This window comes from Chrysochloris asiatica, unplaced genomic scaffold (assembly GCF_000296735.1).
Source record: "Chrysochloris asiatica unplaced genomic scaffold, ChrAsi1.0 scaffold00025, whole genome shotgun sequence".
Taxonomy (NCBI): Eukaryota; Metazoa; Chordata; class Mammalia; order Afrosoricida; family Chrysochloridae; genus Chrysochloris; species Chrysochloris asiatica.
The window spans coordinates 6,701,225-6,727,632 of record NW_006408543.1 but is presented as its reverse complement, the minus strand read 5'-3'; the positions used below and the strand labels follow the sequence as shown (position 1 = coordinate 6,727,632).

Below are 26,408 nucleotides of genomic sequence, written 5' to 3'. Positions count from 1 at the left end.
ATCTTTCCATCGCTGTATCTTTCTTCGCCCTAGCCAAATAAACAAGCGGGGCGCAGTGGAGGTCCACCGGCGGGAATCGCGTGGATTTTCAGCAAAGTGGCGGGGCAGGCAAAGTCAGGCATCGGGGCTGAGACTTAGCAGCTTTCAGCGTCTGGTTTTGGTGTATTTTTCGATCGGGGGTGGGGGGGAAAAAAAATCAGGCGCGAGCGGCCCAGGTGCCCTGTTTGCAATCAGCCGGGCCAGGGCCCAGCCCAGCCGCTCAGGGAAGCTCGGCGCGCGGCGCTCCCCGCGGCTGCAACCCGCCGGGCCAGTGTACTGCCGCGCGCGAGCTTCCCGGTCGTCCCGTTCTGGCGGCGCCTGCCCGGATCCGCGTGGCTTTTATGTGCATATGTACACATATATGCACACACATATATATGTTTTGTTGCAATAGAAATAAAACACCCTCTGGGTACCATTAGGACCACCGACCGCCTGCGTGCGTACAAGTCCTCCGCGCTCCTTGTCAGGTTGGGGACAGACTGCCCGCGAGGAGCTGGAGAGGGCTGCGCACCCCGCCGCCGCTTAGGACTGGCTGCAAGGCGGCCAAGAGCCGAATATTTATGTTATATTTTAAAAAATTTAAATAAATAAATAAATATATAAAGGGGTTCTCCCCTCCCCTGAAAACACGGCGTCGGAGCCATCTGCTTGGAGCGTTCGCTGTTGCAGTATTTCTCCTTTGTTACGGCAGATACATTAGTAAGAATTTGTGGGTTTATTATTTTGGGGGTGGGGTGGGGTGGGGAGGGGAGGAGGATAGCTATTAAAGTGGGCTTTGGCTTGGGTAGGGGCTGCCTTTTTGGAGGGAGGGACGAGGAGTTCTCATATGATGATGAATTTATGCCATCAAACCATCCAAGAAGACTGGCTGGTTGCATTGGAAACAAAATATTTTGCAACCAGATTGGAACCTGGTTTGGTCCAGGCCTTTTTCTCGACTTCACATTTCGTTCCTTTACCAGCCATGGCCATAGCTTAGCCGGTTCCCCTTTTATTTTAGATGGTGGGGTGGTGGTTCAAAGGCTACTGACAGATGCCTGATTTCTCCAGGAGGCAATTTGCTTCAGTAGCCAGCCTTTGTATAATTGCCAGAGTTGTTTTTGAGGCAGGGGTGTGTGTGTATGTGTGTGGGGTGTCCGTTGGGTGTGCATTGACAGGAGCCAGCAGAGATAGCAGTTGTGTGTAATGGGAAGGAGCAGGTAGGTTTGCCTGGCTATTAGTTCTTTTCCTTGCCTGGCGTTCCTGGGCCAGCGGGAGAAAGCCTTAGCCACAGGACTGGCTACTGCTGGGCATGGGATGGGGTGGCGAAGGCAGACTACACAGCATCTCCATCCTTCATTTGTTCCGCGTCTCTCTCAGCCTGGGGACAGCCGACTGACACACGGTGGCAGGGTGGGAGAAGAGCGGGGCTGGAGACAGAGGGCCGAGGAAATCCCGCCCGTCTTCCCAGGAGCATGGGAGCTGGGACATGGGCAGGGGCTTTGAGCAGCAAGAGTAGTCCAACCAGTTTTCAGACCCCTCTATTTATCATCAAAAAAGCAACTGGGTTTTCTCTCTGTCCTGCCTTCATCTAGAAGTGGGAGCTTAGGCAAGGGAAAGGCAAGCAGGATTCGGAGGATGCAGTTTTCGGCCACCTGGCCTGCGGAAGTCCCTCCCAAACCACTGCTGGTTTACGGTACGCTGGAGGGTCTGGCTAGCAAGATGGGTGCTATCATAGCCCCCCTGCCCCCTTGGGTTTATAGTTCAGATTGTAAATGTGCAAGACATCACTTAAAAGGTGGTACATCTTTCTCAGTTGGGCAGAAGCAGTCTCAGGTTCTACAGGGATGATGCAACTTTGGATAACTGACGGCTAGGCAAAGACAAGAGTGCACACATAGCACTGATAATCGTTGTCCTAGGCCCGGTCCAGCTGATTGTATTTGCAGACATGGGCCATCGAGAGAGGGGTGACCTATTAAAGGGCATTTGGGAGACAGCGGGGGGGATGCTAACCTAGACTTCTGATTTGTTTCAAAATGTTTGACCAAGATGGCTATAGCTTTTAAAGCCGGAGGACAGACACAGCTATTTAATAAAAACAAACACCAATCTACAAAGTGACAATAGGAACAAGAGTGAAGGTAAGGGGATGAAAACTGTCAAGGCAGAGGGCAGTACTTGCTGGCACTGAGAGGACCTGGGGAAAGGAAAGCGGACTCACAAAAGACAAGTGTTGTTGCTTTTAGAAGAAAATAAGACGTTCACGATGAATCAGTGAAGGTGATTTCTCAACAACCCACCAACACCAACAGGTTTCCTGGGAAGATTAGTGATTTTCTATATGAATCCACGATTTTGCAAAACAGCCCGAGACCCAAGATTTGAGGCATAAGTTCGGCTAACTGTGTTAATTCTAGGCTTGCCTTTTAAACGACATTTTGCTGTAACTGTTTTGAAGCAAGTGGTTGTGTTCACAATTACCTGAACTCTCCAGTGTGTGTGTGTATATATATAAATATATAAATATAAAATCTCCAATTGTCCACATGTCTTTCGAACTAGGACCTCTGATTTGTTTCCTAGGACTTGGCCCCTGTCTCTCATTCTGCCTGTCTTTCTGCTTTTTTGTTGGTGGGGGGTATAGTTTGTCTTTTTCTGCACAAAAGGGAACCCCCCATATCATTAGAAGTGTGATGTAAGTCAGCTGCTCCGATTCCACGGGAGAATAAAAATGTGTTCATCAAAGGTGTTATACCAGGCTGATTTTATTCATTTGCCATTCACACTTGTGAGAAAATAACCATGAACATATTTTAACAACCGCTAATATTTTTAAAGGGTACATATATATTTTTTTTCTCTCTCTGAATATTATGCGTCTTTATTTTATTTTATTTTGGGGGGTGGGTGGGAGGCATGCTGCTGTCTGCCGTGCACTTTGGCCTTGGAGACTTTTGTCTGGCCTTTTACAGGCTTTCCTAACCTCAGATTTCGTCATGTTTCAGGTGCTGGGCACCTATAGCTGCATTAATGAAGCTGCCTTCTCAGCTGGGAGCGTTGGACAGTCGGGAATGGTGTTGGGTGGGGCATTAACTTCCTTTCAGTCAGGCCAGCTTTGACGATGATTAGAATTAGGTCTCAGGTGAAATAGAGGCTTGTCAGACGGGACCCTATTACAGATACCATTTTCTAACTTCAGAAATAACGCAGCGTGCCTCTCGGCATTGCCTTTTTGCTCTGAACGAGGCTCCCACCAGCCACTTCTTTCCCCCTTTCGTGTCTCATCCCCATGGCTTTAGGTTCTCTGCTGATTGTTGTGAGAAAATACTTTCCCCAAAAAAACTTTCAGTTGAATTGGCTTTTGGTAGGTGGCAAGGCTGGGCCGCTGCGTCGCGCCGAGAGCAGACTTGGCAGCTAGGGGGAGCTCCGTGCCCGTGTCTTAGGCAGTGCTGAGGCTTTAACGAGCGGCCCTCTTCGGCTGTGCCGGTGGTATGTTGCTGCAAACTGTCTTTAAGTGTGAAGTTGTAATATTGATTTTCCTGCAGAGAGTCATGCCGGACAAAATGAGAATCTAAGTTTGAGAACTCGATTGTCAAGGCGGTGGTCGTTGATTGACTAGCTCAATTTGGGCAGATGGGGGCATCATGTTCCTTTAAAAAAAATTATTTATTTTGGAACAATTAAAATGGTTAGTTTTGCATGGTGTGTTCTCCCTACCCCCCTACTCCACTGTCTTGTATTTCTGAAAACTGTTTGCTCTTGTGTGGAGGGGACTTGGTGAAAAGGAGTGAGCATTCTTTTGGGCAAAGCTGTCTGTTCTTAGTGTACCACAAACCAGAGAATTGCAGCTTCCCAGTGTCCTCTGCCCTAGACAGCTGGGTGAGTGGAAATCCTTTTAGCTCCTGTTTTATAACCTGGGATCCTCAATTGCACCTGGTAGGTAATGTTCCCACTGTACAAAGAGAAATAACACCACTCCCCAAAGATACAAAATGCCAACTCGAATCACATGCAGAACTTTTTTTTTGGAAAGGAGTGTATATATACTTCTGAAAGGCGGCTCTGCCGATAGCTTTTAATGGACCCTCTCTCCCCTAAATGTGTAGTTCTGTGCTGGGGAAGATGTGTGCTTCTAATTTGATCACTGGCTTCTCTATCTCTAACATCTCCTTCTCCAAGTTCAAGACGTTTGCAAACAGTTATAGCAGCCCCGAATCTTCTGGTTGAGTTCAATCTATGGGCAGAAGAGGTTACCATACGACAGGAAAGAGAGCTTTATTCTAACCTGAAAGAGAAATAAATGAGGTGAGACCAAAGCCTTCCGCTGTCTTCAGCTGGAGAGAGACTTCACTCTTGAGTATGTCGGGCCAGCGATGAATCTGATGAGCTTTCTACTTCATTTAATGTTTGAATCCAGTGTGATGGAATGCCTAGAGCCGTGAACTCACCTGACAGCTCGGAGGTGGGGAGGCACATTGACTTTGCTTCCTGGGCTGGGGCAGTGGCCTCTGGTCAGGGGGACACTGGTTTTTTAATTTTATCAGTATGAAAACTTGCAGTCCTTTGTATTGGATCAGGGAGGTGGTTTACAAGCTGTAACTCAATTTCATGATAATGCATGAAAAATACTACATATATAGAGGAGGGAGAGATAAGGGCAGATTTTGTCTTTTGGGGACTGTTACATCTCCCATGGCTTAAGGAATACTGGACTAGCTGTCCAGCTAGGCCCCACCTTTGGCTGAAACCATCCCTGGTCTTTGGCCTATAGATGTAATAGTGATGTGACATCTAGAAAAATGAGGGCAATATCAAGCTTCTTAAGGGATGACTGTCCTTCCCCAGATGGGCAGTGTTTCTGGACAAGGTGCTAGATATACTTGCACGTTGCTATTGGGAAGGGGCACAGAAAAATGCCAGGTCTCAGTTTCCACGGTACTTGTAATTGCTCCGAGTGTGGTTCTGTCACTTGCTTTATTTATTCCCAGGTTCAGGCCTGGGGTCCTGCGTGCCCCATTTCCCACCGCTCCCCCAAATCTTCCTTCTGCTGACTTGTCATGTTTTGAGCCCCATTTCTCTGCCTTTGCCAAGAAAAGCCATTTGTGGAATGTCTCCCTTGAGCGGCAGATTTCCCCAAGATGTGGATGAACTGTACCGAGCTATGCTAAGGCAGGACACACGTTGTGTGTCCTCACACAGGCCAGCGAGGGGGCCGAGCAGAGCCGTAGCGTCGGCTCACCGGCAAAGTGGCACCAGAACGAGGTTTGATTAATGGTGCTACATTCACGGTGACATTCGTCCGACATCTTGACATAGGCCTTGCTTTTGTGTAGTTGTTTAAATTTGAGAAATTCATTCTTTCTTGCATGTTCTGAGGCAGCTGATCATGAAATCCCAGCCACTGTCATGAAATCCCAGACCACACAAAACTGAGAAACTTCAAAGTAAAAACAACAACAAAATTCTCGCTGTGCATAACTTTTTATGACCTGCCTTCCATAGAACTGCTGAAACGCAAATACATTTGTGAGATGCTCTAATGATTTCTCTACTAAAACAACAAAAATTACTCAAGAAAGTTGAATGCCAATGTTATTGTGATTAACATGTGTCTTAGACATGAAAACCCTGCTAAGAATTAAAATAATCATAATAATGGGGTCACGGATAAACTTCTACCTTGGAAATGAGATATTGAAAGTTGCTTTTGCCCCGGTCTGAATTCTCCCAACTCAAGGCATGAAGCCCATCGTCCTCAGAGGTGGTGGGACGCTTTCCTTCTGCTGAGCATCTTTGAAAAGGTGCCCATGACATTCAATAAAACAGATATCTTCATTTGGCCACGAAGAACGCTTTTTGGCCTCATCATTATGAACCTAATGTGGCACTGAAGATTTAAGGCATCTGCAGGTGTTATTTAGAAGGAAAGTAACTATTTTATTGATCAAAGCGTAAATCACTCACTCTTTTGCTTTGGTGTCATGGTCCTAGTTTTTTATTGATAACCTGTTTGTCTTGGACAGGGTTGAGGGATACACCTGGACTGTTTTCTTTATTCATTTTCCCTTGCCCTAGAATTTGTGGGGTGCATCAGACTGATTCCTGGGCTGGGTTTGGGGATTTGGGGTGAGGTAGGAGTGAGGATTTGGGGTGGGGGAAGGGAGGAGGTGGACCAAGTCTGTAGAGAGATTGTTAAGATGTGTTTCTGGAAGCAAGTTTTTAATGTGCTGAGGTATCCTGGGGCCAGTCTGGATATTATAGGGCAACCGTCTGCCCTGTTGTACATCTCTGTCTGAAACCTACCAACCTGAGTTATATGTGTGAGGTTTTTCCTGCCTCCCAAAGCTTTCCTGGGGTGCAGGCCAGACCCCGGTACGGCCCCTTCCTTCTGATCACTTCCACGGGAAAGGAAGCCCACACAGATATTGCATTGTATACTTTCTGGTTTTCACTCCTATGCCCAGCGTTTTGTGTTGAGGGGTAAGTGGTGTGGGTCTGCGGACCACATAGAGGTGGCTGGCAGAGGTTTTGGTGGACAGGTCATCTGTGTGATGTCCTGTTGGCATGCTGGGCTCTGGCTTCTGGGCCTTGGCTTGGGAAGTGTCCTGGCCCCCAGGGTGGTGGCAGAGTGTGGCTGTCCCCCGGTACCTTTCTCTTTGCTTCTTCCTATCTCTGTCTCCTTCTCGGATGGGCACTTCATTATTCCCTCTGTTTCTAGAACTTCATAAAATCCCTTGTTGTGCTTCGCAGTGCCATCTATTCATAGATTATTTTCTCTACCAAGAATTGATGCCTTCTTTTGCTCACCCACCTCCCTCCTCTCCCCTTCCCCCGGCGGTTATTTTCTCTTGGATGCGATAAATTAAAAATGGCTGGCAGCCCCGAAAGTCTTGTGCCCCGTCGAGTGCCGTGCGTGGCGTTTGCAGCCTGCCCTGAGTGTGCAAAGACCCCTTCCCAGAAGCGGGGGACGCTGGCAGAGCAGTGGTTTCGTAGGAAGCAGGTGCCAAGTCTGGTTGGAGCGGAGCTCCGGCAATGGATGCGGATTATTTCTTGTAAACACCAGAACACATCAGGATAGGACTGTGACGTCGGTGTGGCACCGTTTTCAGAGCCTGGCATCCTTTCTCCTATACCCTCCCCTTACAACCCACCCTCCCCCACCCCTGTCACTGAAACAATCATTTCTACCTATGGTTTTCCCCCAGGGTGGCTTAGCCACTGAAGGCTGGGATGGGAATGGGGTTAAAGCAGAGGGCAGGGGGATAATCTGGGAGTGCCGTGGACAGTGGGCAGCAGCTGGAATTCCTGAAGGCAGTTGTTAGAGATGGTGTGGGGTGGGCAGGTGAGCCGGACGTCACTGGCCAGGTAAGGTGGTCTGGTTGGGCCATCCTTCTAGATTGTTTTCTATTTCTGTCTCCTGCTCCACATTTCTTCAGAGGAGGAGTTTGTCTTTTGGATCAAGTACTTCCTCTGCACTTAACACCATTGTCCACTGTTATTGGGAGACCCTGATTTCATTGCTTCCAAATGCGCTTACCAGCTGAGCGGAGGCTCAGCCTTGTAAATGAAATGTGGTTTTGTTGTAAAAGGAAATTTAACTCTGTGTGAAAACACATACATTTAAGAATTGACCCCAGCCCTGAGCTCTCGGAAGCTCCAACAAGCTGGCTGTTGCATCCCTGCAGTTTTGCCACCCCCCCATCCCCCCCATGAGGAGTCAAATGTTTCGGCCATGACACGACTTGACCTGGCTCATCATGTACTGAAATCAGCAGTAGTCTGTAGGGCTGCTGGATTCTTGGGCAGCTTCTCACGAAAGGAGGAAAAAAAGAATCTCAGAAAATCTTGTCTTCAGCTGATGTTTTTAAGGCCTAAATTATTGGACCAGGTGGTTTTGGGGGACTGGTGTGTAGGGCTTGGGAATTTGTTTGGAAAGTTGCTTTTGTTTTTTTTTTTTTGTTTGTTTGTTTTTCACCTTGTCTTTTTCCCAGTGGGTGCTCCCTGGCCATCTCTGGGAGGTGGTTTGGACCACAGTGCGTGGCAGGATCCCTGGGGATTGCAAGGGAGCCTCACAGCCCAGGTCCCCACAAGGAGAGAGCCAGGCTCCTTCCCGATCGGCTATTCTCAAGGCTAGGCAAGGGTGGATTTTCTCATTGTATTTCTTCCATTATCGATACAGTTGTGGGAGGTGGGGGGCACTATTCACACACACACACACACACACACACACCCTCCACACCCAGCTCAGCATCCGCCTGCCAGCGGAAATGAAACCACAGCCGTGTCTGGAGGTGTTTGAAAGCCGAGTGTGATCTCTCAGGATCTGTCCCCATCCAGTCCTCCCATTGTCCCTTCAGGAGTCTAACAGCTTTGTTATTGTTGTATTTAAATTGTGGTAGAATATAGACAACAAAGCATTTGCTACTTCAGTCAATTGTACATGTTCAGTTCGGTCCCATTCACCAACCTGGGCAATGACCAATAACTACTGCCATGTGTTTTCATCACCCTTCACAGAAGACCCCAAGCAGTCCTCCCACCTCCCCGCCCACCTGCCCCAGGTAGCCATGAGTAAACTTTGGTCTCTGCATATATGTATTCCAGATTTCTCATCGTACAATATTTATTCTTTTGTGTTGGATTTCTTTCACTCAGTATGTTATCAAGGTTCACCCATGACTTTGCTTGGATGACAATGTCATTTCTCTCTTTAACTAAGTGACATTCCAGGGGACACTTATTTTCATTGACCAGGTCATCTATTGAGGGACATTTGGGTGGTTTGCACCATTTTGGAGACTGTGGTTAATATTACTGTTGAACATGGGTATGCAAACAGTGAGACAGTTTGGGGACCTGGTTGGCTTTGCTTCTTGGGGAAATGGAGGGAAAAGTGGGGGCTCCAGTTCGGAGCCCATAGCCTGAGGGGTGAGGAGGAGAGAACCACTCTCCTTTGGGTTGCTTAAACACCCTCTGCCATTTTTTAGGACTTTTAGTTTCAGTACTGAGACGGGGGAGGGAAGGAATTTTTTGGTTTCTCTTCCTCCCAAACTTGCTCTGGTGTAGTGAGCTAGCTGAGTCTCGGCTCTGGGAGTGGAGGCTGTCTGCGTACAGGGCAGCCCCCTCGAGCTAGGGGTGACCCTAGGGCCATGCCAGGGACACCAGTAGAGCCTTGCTGCCCAGGTTTGTTCGCTGCGTGGAGGAGCTGCATGAGAAATCAGGTTGTATGTACCACAGCGAACGGCTTGAATACTTTCAAACTCAATTACTGTGGCTCACAAGGGCTTGCTGAATGAAGAAAGTGAAAAGGCAGACACTGGGAACAAATGGGAAGCATACCAGATGTTACCCAAAAAAAAAAAAAGGGGGAGAGGGGGGGAAAAAGGCCTGGTACAGAGTCCTTGGCAAGAGGGAAAGGGAATGGAGGAGGAAGGGTTGTGAGCAGCCACATGTAAACTTCGCTCATTTATAAATGTTTGTGTGGCTTTGGAATTAGAAAATGGATTTGAAATTATTTAGTTGTACCTACTCTCTGCAGTTCCCACCCCCGAGAGCCACATATAGATGATGGAAGTGGTTGAAAAAGTTAATGAAACGTAAATAAATAAAAAAAATAAGTAAGATCTCTGCACTTCCCAAATGAAAAGACAAAAAACACCTTTTGGTGGTTGTTGTGTTGTTATATAATGCTTTTATAGAAAATTACAAGAGAGTCCAGAAAACTGGTCCCAGGTATTTGGTCCCCTCCACACCCTTCCCACCATTCAACGTTCCCTTCCGGTTTCATCTGAATTCTTAATTTCATTTTGTCTTTTTTTTTTTGCTTTTCAGTTCATTTTCTTTGTGCCTTATTATTATTATTTTTTTAACAAAACAATATTTTGACATCCTCCTCGTGCTTATTGAGGCCCCCTTTCTAGGAATGGTGCGCAGTACGTCTTTGTATTTCTAAAGAACTGTTTTCACGGCTCTCTCCTTTGGCTCTGAAATTATGTATATGTAATTGGTAATTAAAGGTGCAAGGTTTTCAATACACACTATTGCTCAATGTTAGATCGTTAAAAGGAAAAAGAGGCATCGAATAATTACCTTTTGCGTTCTGACAGACCCTCCCCAGAAGCCCAGTTTCCTTGCTTCGATCCACTGCTGGGGGTAGGTGGGTGGGAGGGGAGAAGGTGATTACATTTGCACTGTTGCAAAGCATTTTGTTTTGTTTTGTCTTGTTTACCCCCCCATAAAATAAATTGGTAAATTAATTTTGCCTCATTGTCTTCAAACTCCTTTTTAAGTAAATTCAGATTTTTTATTCAAGTGTAATGAATGAATTCTAGGGTGGGCTTTTTGAAAGCTCTTATCCAAGCTTTGTTGGTTCCTTTTTTTTTTTTTTTTTTGGGAGGGGTCTCAGATACATAGACAACAGGTTTAGGATACCGTCATCGGCGCAAGATTTTCTGCCACATTTTGCCAGCATTTATTTCAACATGTAATTCACTGAGGCCTAGGCTGGCCACGGTAGAACCCCAGGCCGAATCTCAAATAGCCTACCTATCCATCCCGGCACACACTTGGGTCCATGCGTGCATGCTGGGCATTGTGTGTCCCATGTTCTGCGTTGGGTTTCACACATAGGCTCGTGTAAAACTGGAACTATGATTTATGTGGAGACTGGAAGATGCCACAGCATTTTTTCCTTAAATTATCTGTTCCTTGGCTCCGGCCCGTCAGTAACTTCACTTCCACGGAATGTATTCCTCTGTCTTCCCATTTCTTCCCGTGGTTCCCCTTTTCCTTCACAAAATACCGTACAACTTAAACTCTACCTGCCTCCTTCAGTTGTAGACCTTCGGCTGTTCTTAATGTCCCTGAAGGCCCCTACCACTTGCCCCTTCTTTACAAAGACTTGACATTTCTCATGAACGACTCCAGCCCGGAAAGGGGAATCTGAAACCTCCTGTCCACTTCCTACGTCTGCCTCTCGTCCCCCGAGGGGAGTGACTACCTTGGGGAAGGCATTTTTTTGGCTTCAAAAATATTCGAGTCCTTTGCTCTCTTATACACCTCCTCCCAAGGAAAAAAAAAAAAAAGAACAGAAATATATCGGCTGCTAAAGAGAGAGAAAAATGCACAGAAATCCCTAGAAAGGGTGGTTCGTGAGCTGCCAAGCAATGAATACCTTTGGAGTCTTAAGAATTCCACACCCCCCCTTTTTTTTTTTTTTTTCTTGAGTGAAAATAAAACCAACAAACAAAGCAGGACAGTGGGGAGCTGTTGATTGTTGGGAGATCAACAAAGAAGCGAGGGGCTGCTGGGACTCCTGTCTGGCAGGCTGGTCTCCTTGTGTTTGTGGATCGGTGCTCACTTGTTGCATGTGGGCCTCTTCCAATGCATGGCCCGATGACGTCCATCTGGGTTTCTGTTTCCTTGTTTGGGGAGCAGCCAGGGCTCAGGTAGTGGAATGCAGGAAGGAGGGCATGAATGGGGAGCACATGAATGAAAGGTGGGAGGGGGAGGGAAGACCACAGGGCATTGCCAGGAGGCATCAAAACCTACTGAAGCTTGGGCCCCCATCCCCTGTCCTGTGATCCTGTCGTTGGTCTGGGGCCTGACTAGGGCCTTGGGATTTTCCCAAGCTCCCCAAGTTCATTCTCCTAGGCCGTAAAGCATCTCCTGAACTCCTTTGTGTGTGTGTGCTTGTATGTTGTGCTGGGAGGAACTGGCAGAAAATAAGCCTTCAACACCGCTCCTGCGACAATGTCTGGGAGCCTCAATTTGTCCATCTGTCAATGGGGACTGAACCCTCTTGTCTTCAGGAGTGAGGGGAGGATGTGGTGAGCTGGGTGGGGAAGGGTTGGAAGACCAGGTCTTGTGATTGCCTAAGCCTATCTCTGTCTTCTCTACCCCTTCCCTCTCCTCCTTTCTGTCTCCAGCAGAGGCTGACCATTTGGAGGCTGCTGTCCTTGAGGAAGATGAGGGTCTGGAGCTAGAGGAACCCGGTGGCCTGGGGCTGATGGTGGGTGGCCCCGTCCCTGACCTGCTCACCTGTGGACAGTGTCAGATGAACTTCCCCCTGGGGGACATCCTGGTTTTTATAGAGCACAAGAAGAAACGGTGTGACAGTCTCGGTACCTGCTATGACAAAGTCCTGGATAAGGGCAGTCCGCCGCCCTCCGCACGCTCCGAGCTCAGGAAAGTGTCCGAGCCGGTGGAGATCGGGATCCAGGTCACCCCCGATGAAGATGACCACCTGCTCTCGCCCACGAAAGGCATCTGCCCCAAGCAGGAGAACATTGCAGGTACGCACCGTCTCACTGGCCCCGGCCGCTGTTCATGCTGGGACTTTGTCCAGCTTACCCCTGGTGCCCAGGGTGGGGGACATCGTGGGGGACATTGTGCCCTCTGACTCAGGACTGGTGCTGGGAGGGCCTCTGGGCCACTGGCTCTGAGGGGCCCCTGTATGGTGGGGGACAGGCTTGGGGCTCGGGGTGGCCTGACCAGCCAAGGTGGCTTTGCTTTTGGTGAGAAGGCTCTGGCTTTGGGCCTCATTTATGGGCAGTCAGGAGTGCACAAGGGACATTGAGAAGTTGGCTTGACCCTCGCTTTGCTGATAGTCTTCACCTGTCACTGGCTTTGGAGTCAGGTAGTTCAGATCTGTGCTTCAAAACTTGGGCAAGTCGATCTCCCCATCTTTGAAATGGAGCGAACAAAACTTGCCCAGCTTGGGTTGGTGTGAGGATGAGTGAGCTGTTGTGTGTGACAGGACTGGGCAGGCAGGTGTTTATGAATGGGAACACTTACTCCCTCCTTTCTCTGGCCTCAGTTTCCCAACTGTCAAAAGACAGCTAGCTCCCCTGAGTTGAGGGGGACATGCTGGAATGCTGCTTCCCTGGGAGAGGTTGAACATGCCCTTACCACCTGCAAAACAGGATGTGTACTTACCTCCTCCACCTGGGTGTGCTCATTTCTCCCCTGTGTGGGGACAGGATTGGCTCCTGGTCAGCCTCTGGTCCCTTAGGAGCTGGAGGGGCTTCTGAGTTCATACACACAAGGGTTCGAGCCCTCTTGGTGGGACCACTTTCCCGGATCTGAGCGTCAGTTTCCTTGCTTGTCACTGGAGTGGGGGTGATACCCTGAGCGCTTTGTGAGCCTTCTTTTCGGAGTCCCCTCTAGCGCTGTGACATCCTGTCCGTGGCTGGCTGGGAAGCAGCACACAGATCCCCTCTGTGTTTCGGTCCTTGAGGCTAGTGAGGGTGCTGGGGGACAGAGGCCGTTGGGTGCTCTTGAAAGGGTGAGCCTCTTGTGACCGGTACAGCTTGCTCCCACAGTGGAGCTGCATGACTGTGGCAAGAACTCTCATCAGCAGAGTGTGGCAAAGCCAGCTCTAACTCAGCGCCTCACTTTGCTCACCTGTAAAATGGACTTGGCCATCTGGCTCTTTGGGAAAGCTGGGGTGACCTGCAGAATTCCTGCAGGGACATGTCCAGAAGACATGCTCGGACAGCTTGGGGGCCAGAACAGTCTGTAGGCCTGGCTTCCTGGAGGGCAACAGAGCCAGAAACTGCTCACTTTTCTCCCAGGATGCAGAGGGCGGTGAATGCAGGGCCCCAGGCATGGCAACACTGGCTCCCGCCTGCTCTGCAGACCCCATTGACGTCACTGAATCAGGGCTTGAACTGCCTGGAGGGGTTCATGGCACTTTTGTGTGTGTTCCTGGGGCGCCATTCTTATCTCCCCTGTGTCTGATGCTCCAGGGGTAGTTATTGCTGAGATCTGAATGTTGGGCTGCCCCGAGGGTGGGTGGGTGGGAGGGTACCTCTGAACTCCCTGTGCAAACCTTTCCTGGGAGAGCGGGTGAGGACCACAGCCTAGGAGACCCAGGTCCTTTCCTCTGTTTCCATGGGAAGTGCTTTCTGCTCCGGCTGAGCAGTTGAGTCCTCAGCTCCCATGACTGCCATGTCTCCCAACGACAGGCTGCCGATCCCACCCCTGCAGCCAGATTTGCTGCAGAAAGCCACAAGTCTGATTGTACCGGAGGCCGGGTCCACCCCCGTGGCCACTCTGTCCTGCCTCCCTCCCTTGTTTTGGGATTGGGATCCTGCAGCAACATTTTTGTTTTACGTGAGACGAAAGATATGATTGGGCTTTCTGTTCGGCAACAGGGCGACTGGATTTCTCCATTCTTGGAGAAATATGTAAAACCAGCCCTCAGAAGTCTAAAGAGATGTGTTTGTTCAAAGCATTTAAAATGTTATTTTAATCAAAGGCACAAACCCGTCGACATGCTGTGTGAGTCCACGAAGACCACCAGTTTTAACAGCACTCCCTGCTTCCATCTACCTGTTCTATTCCTTGTTCCCTCCCTACTCGGATCCCAACGATTTTTTTTTTTTTTAATTCTTTTTATTTAATAATAATAAAAAAAAAGGATGAAAGAATAAAAACTTCAGTGGCTCAGATGTATAAAGTAATTTAATATGGTGGGAGCATTAATTATTTTAGCGTAATTGAATTCTGAGGACTGCACAGCCTTTGCATTTTTGTAGACAAGCCCTGTTTATTATTTCTCTGTTTAGATGAACAGTAAAGGAAACACAGATAACTTTCCTGTTATTTATTGTAAAATAAATGTGTCAATTCATGTGTAAAGCAAGCTGCTCAAAGATAATTGAGTCTTTATATTTTAAGAAGGGGGCTAGGAATCACAGGCTCTCCGTCGGCTCCCGGAAAGCTTCGCAGCAGCCGCTGTCCTCACTGAACCGGCCCCGAGCTCCTGATTCCCGGCTGTGGCTCTCAGGAGACACGCCAGCCATTCCAGGCCTCACTGGTGTCCTGTAACAGTGACTGTGGGTCAGCTGGCGGCCGTTCATCCTTGGGACTTGGCCTCTAGTTCTTGGCCACCCAGTCTTGGTTGTGTTGGAGGTGAGCTTCTTGCTGTGGTCTTGAGGGCCCCATCTTTCGTCTTGTCCAGACAGGCCCCATCCCCCAGTCTCTCCTGCCTGCTGGCTGCTTCTAGAGACATGATGCAGGGGGCTCCAGAGTCTTGTCCTTAGGTGGGGAAAACATCCATGGGGTGAAGACTACTGCTGTTTCTCATCACCACCTCTGGGTGTGGACCCTGCCTGCCAGTAATTCTGGATATAGGTCTAAAAGGAATGCAAGGAGGAGGTTTCTGAAGCTTGGTGTCCAGGAAAGCTTTCGTTCGTTCATTCATTCATTCATTCATTCATTCATTCATTCATCAGAAACCTAGCAACCTGCCTCTCCCTGTCCCCAGGGGGCTCCTCCTGTAAAGGAAGAGACAGAAGACTGCCCAGGGAAGGAAAAAAACTTAACCCTCAGGGGAACATGGGACATAGCCCCAGTGGCAGCTAGTAGCAGCCGTGCCTTTGACCATGGACCTTGACCCTGCCCCTGAGTGTCTGCAGTGGACAGTGGAGGTCTCCGGGCCTGCTCAGAGGTGGGGTCTGTGGACCAGAGGTCTGGCTAGTGGCAGGTATTGGTACTCAGAATCACATCTGCATGAATGAACTTTACACTTGTAGTGCCCTTCCGGTGGAGCAAGGGCCTGTCCATTCCCAGGGAGACTGTGGCCCACTTGTAAACAACCGCAGGTGGGAGGTTGGGGGTGAGGTTCAGGTTTGTGAAGAGCTCACATTATCCAAGTGTTTATTGGGATGGGGGTTCTGAGGAGGAAGGGGAGGCAGGGACTTGCGGGCCGGTGTGGGGAGACCCGGGCTCTGAGTGAGAGAGTCCTAGGTCTTGGGCGCAGATTTGACCTTGTGTGAAGGCCCAGAAGGTCACTGGGACATTTAAACATGCATGCCTGGCACAGTGAGACCCTCCCCTTTCCCTTATAGTCCTTCTTGTTGTTGTTAGGTGCCACCGAGTCGGCACCAACTCATAGTGACCCTATGCACAACAGAACAAAACACTGCCTGGTCCTGGGCCAATCTCACAGCTGTTGCCACGTTTGAGCCCATCCATGCTGCAGTTTTGCCAATCCATCTTGCTGGGGGTCTTCCTCTTTTTCTCTGACCCTCCACCTTACCAAACATGATATCCTTCTCCAGTGACTGGTCCCTTCTAACAATATGTCTGAAGTATGAGAGATGAACCTTAGCCATCCTGGCCTCCAAGGAACACTCTGGCTGCACTTCTTCCAACACAGATCTGTTGGTTCTCTTGGCAGCCCATGGCACTTTCAATATTCTCCTCCAACACCGTAACTCAAAAGCAGCAATTCTTCTGTGGTCTTCCTTATTCACTGTCCAGCTTTTGCATGCATATGAGGTTAAGGAAAATACCATGATCCTGTAATTGTTAGTAAGTCCCGACTCATAGGGACCCTGTGTAGGGTTTCTGAGGAGTGGCTGGTGGGTTTGAACCTCTGACCTTGCAGTTTAGCAGTCCAGTGCTTATCCTACACCGAGTGCCACAGTAGGACGCCCTAGCTCTGTCATTTTCTGATGTTCTAGAAGCAGAAGGAAATCAAACCCCCTGCTACTGATTCTATTCTCATAGCCACCCTATAGGACAGGTTAGAACTGCCTCATGGAAAGATTACTATATCTTTCTCCCATGGAATGGCTGGTGGTTTTGAACCGCCAACCTTTTGGCAAGCAGTCTGTCATTTAACCCACTGTGCCACTGGGGTTTCTAGAAGCATGGGTCTCCTTAAACGCAGCCCACCATGACAGTGGGGCAGAACTTCCTTTGGGGTCTGGGTATTCCAGCATCTGAAGCGATATCAGGGTCAGATTGGTATTTCAGCCTCGTCTCCTCAGTTTGGAGGCTCCCGGGGGGTTGTAGAAGGAGACTCTGTTCCTCCGATCTACCGTTAGCCACGATGCTGAGGCTTAAATGAGACAGGGTGTGTAAAGTACTCAGGAAGCAGAGTTTGGTCAAGGTAGATGCCCGAAAAATGGAAACTTCTAGAAACCCAAGCTGAGCCCGTTTGGACATTTAACCCCGAATCTCTCTTAGTTGTTCCTTCTAGACTTCCGCTCTTCCCCATTCTGTAGCCCCTGAAGGGAAGGCCCTCCGTTACTGTGATTTCTTGCCTATTATCCTCCTCCTTAGGACCCAACAGAGCTGTAATGAGGAGGATTTAGCCAGTGGCAGGCAGGCCTGGGTTTGTAACCTGAATGTCAGCTCTCTGCCAACGTGCAGGAGAGAGAGACAACCAAGACAGGAGGTGGCAGACCCCCCTGGACACGGCCATGTCAGGTTGTTTCCTTCTGTGATGTCCCTGCCTGCTTGCTCCATCGTCATCTGGAACCGAGGAAGGGCTGTGGCTTGTTTTTGGTATCTGAGCAGTAGGCAGGACACAGACAGATAGGGCTGGGGAGAGGACCGAGGTCCCAGTGACCATTACTAAGCAAAATGTGTAGGAGGAAAAAGGGCTTCCAATCAACTGGAGGCTTGAAACACTGCTATGAGAATGTTCATTCTGGACTTTTAAAAATAAGTAACGTGAATGTAAAACTATCTAAATATATACAGATATGAGCACAGCCAATAAAAGAAACGAAATAACTTGCTTGTGCTGAAAGCTGAAGATAAACCTCACTTGCAGGTTGTCTTTTAAAAAAACATGCATTTGATATATTTAGAGTTGTTATTTTCCTTCCAAATGAAGATTAGTTAAATCCGTGTGAGTTCTGGCATGGATTATCTTTCTTATTATTAAGTAGTGACAGTTTATTTTTGATGCTACCTGAAGTCCTGGTGTGGTGCTGCGGGTTAATACACTGCACTGTTAGGTCTGTTTAAACTGTAAAGTCCGTGGTTCAAGCTCACCAGCGGCTTCTCGGAAACCCTATACAGGGTCGCGATGAGTCAGAACCCACTCAAGAGCATTTAACAATAACAATGTACGGCTTAGGGGTATGGCTAGGCCCCAGGCCGGGCAGTTGATTCCAGAGCTCAGGCAGGAGACTGCCTGATACCTCATGCTGTGTGCTTGGTGTATCTCCTGAGGTATGCCATCTAATTCCTCAACCTTAAAACAAGTATTTCCAGCCTTACATTAAGGTTGCACACAACAGTTAAGCATTAACCTAAAGGTTGGCTGGTTTCATCCCATCCAAAGTACCGGTGTGGCGCTGTGGGCGAATGTGTCAGACTGCAAAGTCATTTGAACTGCAAGGTCGGTGGTTCAAGCTCACCAGCTGCTCCTTGGAAACCCTATACTCTATGGGTCGGAATCGACTCTACAGCACTTAACAACAACAAAATACCACAGAAGAAAGATTTGGCAGTCTGCGCCTATAAAGATTACAACCAAGGAAACCCTGTGGAGCACAGCCCTGCTCTGTAACCCACAGGGTCGTCTTGAGTCATCATCAACTTAACCACAGTGCCTTGGAAGAAATGCCTGGTGATCTATTTGAGAAAACCCGGTTATTAAAGATCCTATGGAGCACAGCTCTGCTCTCTTTACTCTGTTGACTCTACAGCAACTGGGGTCTCAACCTCACTTTAGGGGTAGGGCTCGAGACGTGAAGGGACATGGCCAAGGTCAGAGACAGACTTGGGCTTATCTGGTTTCCTTGGGTAGCACAGAGTCTGAGGATGTAGGGTGAGGGATTGGAACTGTCCAACAGGTTGGCAGCACCGTAGACCCTGTGGAGGCAGAGTTTGGGTACCATCCTGCCCCAATGTGATCTCTGTGGATGCCTGTAAGTGGTCTCAGCTCGTGGCAGCTGGACCCCAGTCTGGGTGCCTTTAAGCAGTGCCCTCTGCTTCCAGGAAAAGGTTTGGAGCGGTCTTGGCAATAACTATGCATTCAGACAGACCTTGGCTAGACAAAGTATGTAGTCACAGGTCCCCCTGGGTGGTGTAAGCAGTTAGGCACTTCACTACTGGCTGAAAAGTTGGTGGTTCGAACCCACTCGGAGGCACCTTGGAAGACCGTACTGGTCATCAGCTTTTAAAGGTCATAACCCTGAAAACCCTATGGAGTAACTCAGTACACATGGGGTCCCCATGATGGGAATTGACTCAAAGGCACCCATCACCACCAGCCTGGGTGTTGGCTGTTGGTGTTAATAGCAGTGGCGAGCCAAACCTGTCGGCTCTGGAAGGTTCTTGGTACCCTTCCCCCCATTCCCAGAGCCCATACACCTGGTTTCTGGCAGGGCTGTGTCTCCACAAAACTCAAACCTGTTGCTTCGAGTCTCTTCTGACTCACAGCAACACTTTAGGACAGAGTAGAACTGCCCCAAAGGGTTTCCAAAGGCTGTCACCTTTACGGAAGCAGACTGTCATACCTGTCTGCCCCAAAGCAGCTGGTGGGTTTGGACCGCTGACCTTTAGCTGAGCAGCCAAGCCCTTAACCACTATGCCACCAGGGCTCCTTGGGCTGCACCCAGATTCTACTTGAATCAGGACAGATGACTGTCACACCTGGCTGCCCAGTGCTGTGACTCGAGGCAAGCTCTTTCACGGTGCAGAGCCTCAGTTTCCGCATCTGTAAAATGGGGGTAATTCCTGCCTTGCTGGCCTCCCGGGAAAGTGATAAGACTGAAGACACGTTGTGTCATAGACAAGTACCAGGGGCGATAGGACCTTCCCAACTACAAAGTGTGAATTGAACAGCAAGTTGCTGCTGAAAGTTTTATTGAATCAAAACCCAACCAAACAAAAAACAGCCAAAGGGTCAACCTTTTTTCAAGGTTTAGGGACTTATTAGAGTCCTAGTGTGGCGCTGTAGGATAAGCACTGAACTGGTAACCACAAAATCAGCAGTTCAAACTCACTAGCTCTTCCTGGAAACCCTATGCAGGGTTGCTGTGAGTCAGAACCCACTCCACTTCACAAAACTGCCCCAACAAGGATTTTATTGCGCCGTTGCTGGACATCGGGGTCCCTCTTCTCTCAGGAGCAAGGAAGGATGCAGTGCGAGAAAGGCAGTCTGGCCCCCAACGGGGAGAATGTAACCAACATTCAGCCTCAGTTATTACTAGTTTTTTATTTGACAGTAAATAGTTAGCAGTTGACTTAAGTTTTTTTATGAGGCATTTGACAGTTTTTTGTTGTTGTTGCTAATTTCCATGCCTCACTAACGCATAAGCACTGGCTCCAGAATCTTCTGGGAGCAGACTTTGCTCTGTCCTGGTAGTAGGTTGTCACCTCATCCTGAATCCCTGGGGTTTGTCTTTTCACTGGGGAAGGACAGAAGATTGCAGTTCTCCTAGTTGGGTTTTAAATTGAACACATGTTTGTTAAGAGTTTGGTGGGGGCCAGCCCTGGTGTTAAATGCTTAGCGAGTATCAGTTGATTTTATCCTCATAGCAACCTTATGCCGTCAGTTACAAAGAAGGAAAGGAAGCACAGAGATGTCAAGCTACTTGCCCAAGGTCACACAGCCAGTGAGAAGGGGGCAATGGTGTAAACCCCAGCCATCAAGCTGTTCACTGTGGCAACAGGGGAATGGACTTGATAAAGCCAGATATTACTTTCATTTTACAGATGAGGAAACCGAGGTTAGCGGCTCCCACAGTCACTCTGCACGTCAGCGGCACGCCTGGCCCAGAGACGAGACCTAATGACCTCCAGGCCAAGGGCTTTATGGGGACACAGGCTGGGTTTTCTGCCCTGAGGAGGGCGTGACTTTTTGACTCTGCCTAGAGTAGGTCCCTTCCGGTTCCTGGCCAGGCAAGGAGCAATGTCCAAAAGTCGGCATAGTGGGTCCCCATCTGTCCTGCACCCATCTGTGATTGTGCCTTGACTCCAAAGCTGGCCGGTGCAGTGCCCCAGTCAGTTAGGTAGTGATAGGCAGGTGGGCACTAGGACTGGGCTGGGCCCCTCTCCGGGGCTGACATGCTGTGTGGCTTTGAGCAGAGACTTTCCTTCTCTGGGCCTGAGCTTGAAACATGAACAGGAAGTATACAAGTGGTTACCAACAGCTGCAAGAGCCCAGTGGCAAGGCCCAGCCAGGGACCTCAGAGCCCAGTGATTCCTTCCTATCTGCAGCCCAATTATTCCTAATTGTTCCCATACTGGGTTTTAGGAAAAGGAGCCCTGGTTCTTCAGTGGTTAAAGAGTTTGGCTGCTAACTGGAGATTGGTGGTTCAAAGCCACCAGCCTTCTCTGTAGGAGAAACATGAGGCTGTCTGCTTCTGTGAAGATGGTAACTTTGGAAACCCTGAGGGGCGGTTCTACTCCGCCCTAGAGGGTGGCTGTGAGTCGGAATCAGCTCCATGGCAGTGTTGGAATAGGTGGGGGTTTCAGAAGTTAAAGAGTCGGTGGCTAAAAATGACAACCTTTAGACAGTAGGATTTCCTACTGCTCTAGGTTGTAAGAATGCTCCTCGAAGAATTTGATAGACGTCCGGTGAGGGTGAAGCGATATGTGCCCAGCTCCTGTGCTGATTGATGTTGTAGTTGTGATGTTGAATTAATTCTTCACTTGTTAGGAGTTTTTCCCCTGCCTCCGCCCCATTTCGTTGGATAAATCTCAGGCCCCATTTCTCACCCAGACACTGTAGGTGGGGGCCAGGGCTATAAGGAGGAGAGGCTTCCAGAAGCTGGGTGATTGGGGGCTTGTTCCCCAAGAGCAGTTTGAGTCCCGGAGATGGGCCCAGTGGGGAGAAAGAAGCCTTCTACAGAAGGCCAGGTGTTACCTTTGTTTACTCTAAGGGGGTCTCCTGGGTCTGGAGGTCTTGGGGGTCAGGATGAGGAGTTTGGCTGAGTGCAGGGCAGCTGCAGGTCTGGGAGGGAGTAAGAACCCCCTGATGTTTGACTGCAGTCCAGACAGTGTGGATACTGGGATTTTAAGCTCATTTTCACAGGGGTCAGAAGTTAGAACACCTTCTCCTGGAGATGTTCTGGTCAGAGGCAGAGTAGATCTACTACCCTGGGAAACCCACTGTTTCTCAGAGCTGAGGCAGTGAGTGGTGTGGGCCTCCCAGGCCACTGGTGACTTCCACAGCGAGCCATTGCAGGTGTGGATACTAAGGAGGTAGGTGTGGGGGTCAGCGTCCACCTCAGATCTATTCCACGGAAAACATCCAGAGTTTGATGAAAACGCACCGTCTTTGTTGCAAACTTTTGAGAGGAGGGCTGGCCATTTGTAGCATGTGGACCCCCTACAAGAAATTCAGAGGATCTCCCTGGGGGCTGGGGGTAGGGACTGTCTGCCCTGGGCTCAACCTTTAAGCAGTAGGACAAGCCTTTGATGACCCGCAACTGGCTCAGACGGGAGGGAGGTTAGCAGACCCGCAAAATCAAGTCCTACTGGGGGCTAGAGTGGGTGCTCCCCCTCCCACCGCCAGTTCAAAGCCAGCCAATTAAGAAACCCAAACAGTGTGGTCTGCTGGCTGCTTGCTGACATCATTAGCTTGTGAAACTTTCCCCTGCAAATGAGGCGACTTTATTCGCTGGGTAGAAAGTAGTGGATCATGATCATTTTCATGAGCTGCCCTTGGCTTTGGAGAGGAGAAGGGCAAAGAAAAGGAGAAATCGTTTGCACAAACACATGGGGTCCACCCTCGGGTTCAGGAACGGGCCGTGGGGACGCTGCGCAATGAGCGCTCGGAAGGCCCTTGTGAACGCACGCAGGACGGCAGACTGGGCGGCTACGCAGCACCTTGAGGTCCCGGCCGTGGGCGGAATCTAAGACTCTTGGGGGTGCATGGAATCCTCCCAATTCTGTGGTCGAACATCTCTCCTCACTCCCTTAAACCCCCATAGTGCCACTTCTTTTTTGCCCCAAAGGTTGCATCTAACCCCTTTTTCCTGCACCCCTCCTTCCAGCCTCATTCCTGAGGGTCCCGGCCTCCCCCATCTTAGACAGACCTCCCCACGCCCAGGTGGGGAAGAGTCGGGGAGAGAGCTCGACGGGCCACGTCTGCGGGGGGTCTGCGGGGTCCGAGCATTCCAGACCCCTTCTTTTGGTGTCTCCAAGGTTGGGGGTCCTTAGCCCTCCTTGGCTTCCAGGCTTAGTACAGGTGGCCTGGACCAGGCGGAGGCATCTTGGGGGCGGCCTCCGCAAACTGCACTGAAAGGACCACTTGGAGATACCTCTGGGCCTCCTCGCGGGCGGCGTTGCTTCACGGCTCCCGCCCACCCCGCGGGGGTCTGCGCAACGCTCTCCTGGGGACCAGCCTGCGCCCTGGGCATGTGAGCGGCGGAGTACAGCCGCGGCCCTGCTCCTTGACCGGGCCCGCAGTGCACGGCGAGAGGGTCCCGGGCGGGGAGGCCGAGGGCGACGAGGCCATGCATAATTCGGGCCTTAATGGGCCAGCTGCCCCGGCGAGCGCGGGGGCGGCGGGGCGCGCAGCTGACCTGCCCGCTTCCCTTTCTTCCAGCCCTGACGGCGCCCCTCCTCCCTGGGCCCGGGTCCGAAGGAGGCGGGGTGGGCAAGCCGAGGGGCGCCGGGAGGGGCTGCCAGCGTGCGCTCGCAACTTTGGCTTTGGGGCCGGGGGCGGGGGCGGGGGCATGCGGGTTCCCTCGGGCCTCCTACCCTTGTTCTCCAACCCCTGAGCCCTAGCTCCCTGGCGGCCCCCGGCTCCGCCCCGCCCCGCAGCCGTCGGCGAGCTCGCCCCTGGCCCCGGGCCAGCCCCCTCCCTGGCAGCCGGCAGAGATGGATGGAGGCGGAGACCCAAGGTCAAGGGCTGGGAGCCTGCTGGCCCGGGACTCCTTTGTGCTGTCTGGGGCCGCCCCTTCCGCCGCCCCTTCCCCAGGCCCGGCCGGGTGGCCTTGTGGAGCGTGGGGAATTACATTTCAGGACCCCTGAAAACTCCCGCCAGCGACCGGGCCCCCGAACCCGCCGCGCGCCAGTGGCGGGCCTCCCCGCGCGGGTGGCATTCTTTCTCCAGTGTGTGTCCTGGGCCCTGGACCACTCGGCTCACCGCCATCACGCCCTTTCCAGCCCACCTTGGGCTCACTGAGGTTGGCTGTTCCCTCTGGAGGTGAGGCCTAGGTGGCAGGCACCCAGGAATGCCCTGCGCGTTCGTGTCCATCGACGAAAACAGTCGTGTCCAGCAGTGGCTTTCTCTGCACCGCTTCTGCCTCCATCTCTTGGGGGCAGGAACTGGAGCCTGCTTCTCTAGAGGGAAATCCTGGGGCGGATTTTAAAGTGTTTTCCCAATTGTGTGGGTATGGAGCCGTCCGCTACAGTGACAGAATGTCCTGGTGGAATTACAGGGAATTAACGTCACTCCCCCCTCCAACTCTAGCTTTTCTTACAATAAGCCCCCCCCCACCAAAGAGAATTTGAATGCAAATGGCCACCTTGCTCAGAGTCTCCCTTTATTTTTGCTTCTTAAAAATTGGCCTCAAATTGTTGAAAGTACTCCAACAGGCTCTTCATGACCCAGAATAGCCGTGGTTGGACGCTCAACATATCTCCCACAAAGCTCTTAATTTCTTGTTCAAACATTTTCTCAAAGCTGTTACTTAGGAAATAAAAATGTGTGCTGTTTGCCTATCGAAGATTAAAAGTTTACCTTCTCAGTGGCAGCTTTTCCAGCCTAGGGTTGGAGCAATGTCTCTATTTTCTATTATTCAGACGTAGGTCTGGCCAAAGAGAATAGATTGGCTATAACAAAAGTCAAGGTAGTTTTGTTTGTTTGTTTAAATCTATATATTTGTGGTTTGCGTCAGAAATCCTGTTTTGCGCTGTTCGGCATTCCCCAGGCCTTTGTCATCAGTACCTTCATGGCATTTTGAGTAAGTGTTGATCTTAAGAAAAAAACCTCCGATGTAGCTAACCGGGAGTTGGAGTTTTCCTGGTGGTAGGATCAGAATGTATTTTGTCAGTGTTATTGTTTGAAAGGCCTAGGAAAAAGGGAATAGTTTCGACACTTGGAAACTCCCAGTTTCTGCCAGTCTTGGGCAGGAAGGTTTTTGTATCTGCCTGAACTTGCTGGAGGACTTCTGAGACATCCATTTCTAACAGTTCTAACAAGATAGAATCTGCCTTTGACTATCTGTAAATACGGGTAGAGATCACAATACGTACTCATCATGGTCCAAGAGGAAAAGGCAGATTCTAGTGTTTGATTAATATTTATGTTACCAGATTCCTTTAGAGAATGAAAGATGAAACACCAATGGTGCCTCTGTGTGTGTGTGTGTGTGTGTGTGTGTGTGTAAGAGGCTCTATGCCCGGTGATTCTCTGTAGTTTCTTTAGAGACATGGGCATTTTAGGATTTCTGGTGACAAGGACAAATGGTGTGGGTGTGGTGGTGGTCGTGGGTGCCATTGTTCATTTTTACTTAGAAACAAGTAATGTGTGTGCTTCATAGAGGAGGCCTACTGTTTTCTTCCTCCCGTGTCTTTCTTTTGACATCTCAACAGTGACAATAATTACTTGTGATTTCAACCTTAACCCTCAGGGTAAGACTTGGAGCAGAGTGGAGCAAGTTTCCTGTCCTTCCTGGCTCACTGGGGGTAGGGGAGGACAGCCCACTGTTCTTGTACCTATAGCTGCTTGGTGGGGTGTTGTTCTGAGCTCTGAGACCTGTCGGTGGGGTACAGGTGGACTTCCTTTCGTTTCCAGGCATGTGTGGGACATGAGCTCAGAAGTGGGCATTTGGTTAGCTGGGCCGTGTGGAAATGCCCTTGGATTGGGGGTACTGTGAAGTATCTTCATCCCACATTAGGACGTTGAGAGTCTGAACTTCCATCTCCCCAGTGCATCTTCCGGGAGCCCTGGTGTGGCGCTGTGGGGTAATGCGCTAGACTGCAAAGTCGGTTTGTGTCTCAAGGCCGGCGGTTCAAGCTCACCAGCCACTCCCCGGAAACCCTATACAGGGTTGCTATGGGTCGGAACCGACCAAAGGACACTCCACATAATGACAGTGCAACACCCAAGTGCTGGTCATACACGAGGTACATAACTTCTAGTTGCTGAAGTGTGAGGGATCAGTGCAGAGGTAAAGCCTCAGGATGGAAGATATTGGCAAAGACAGCTGAAGAGAGAGATTCTCCAAGATGTTTGTTTAAACCGAAACAGCCCAGGGTACAGCGGAGTTGTATATAGTGGGGTAGCCACTTGTGTACCTTTCTGTCTCCATCCAGGTATAATGAACAAACCACTTGAATTGGTAGGCGTGAAGTTCACTGCTGAGTTCAAAACCACTAGAAAGAGTGGACCGTCAACTGTTCTGTGTGTGTGGTGGGGGTGATTCTTTTGTACAGGGGTAAGGCATCAAGCTCTGGTAGCGTAGTGGTTACGAATCGGGCTGCGAACCTTAAGGTCAGCAGTTCGAAACTACCAGCCGCTCCGTGGGAGAAAGATGAGGCTTTCTACTCCCGTAAAGATTTACACCCTCGGAAACCCTGTACAGGGTCGCTATGGGTCGGACCCGACTCGATGGCACTTAACAACAACAACAACAAGGCATCAAAGACTTACTTGTAGACCAGGTCATATTTTA

General features: G+C 50.0%; 1 protein-coding gene across 1 annotated transcript in view; it reads left to right on the top strand.

The window, feature by feature from the left end:
* Nucleotides 1-26,408, top strand: part of BCL11B (B-cell CLL/lymphoma 11B (zinc finger protein)) — a 111,476-nt gene that overhangs the window by 931 nt on the left and 84,137 nt on the right. The window contains exon 2 of the mRNA XM_006839608.1: nt 11,952-12,317. Coding sequence (XP_006839671.1) covers nt 12,032-12,317 — 286 coding nt within the window. The 5' untranslated portion in view covers nt 11,952-12,031. The remainder of the gene's footprint in view (nt 1-11,951; nt 12,318-26,408) is intronic.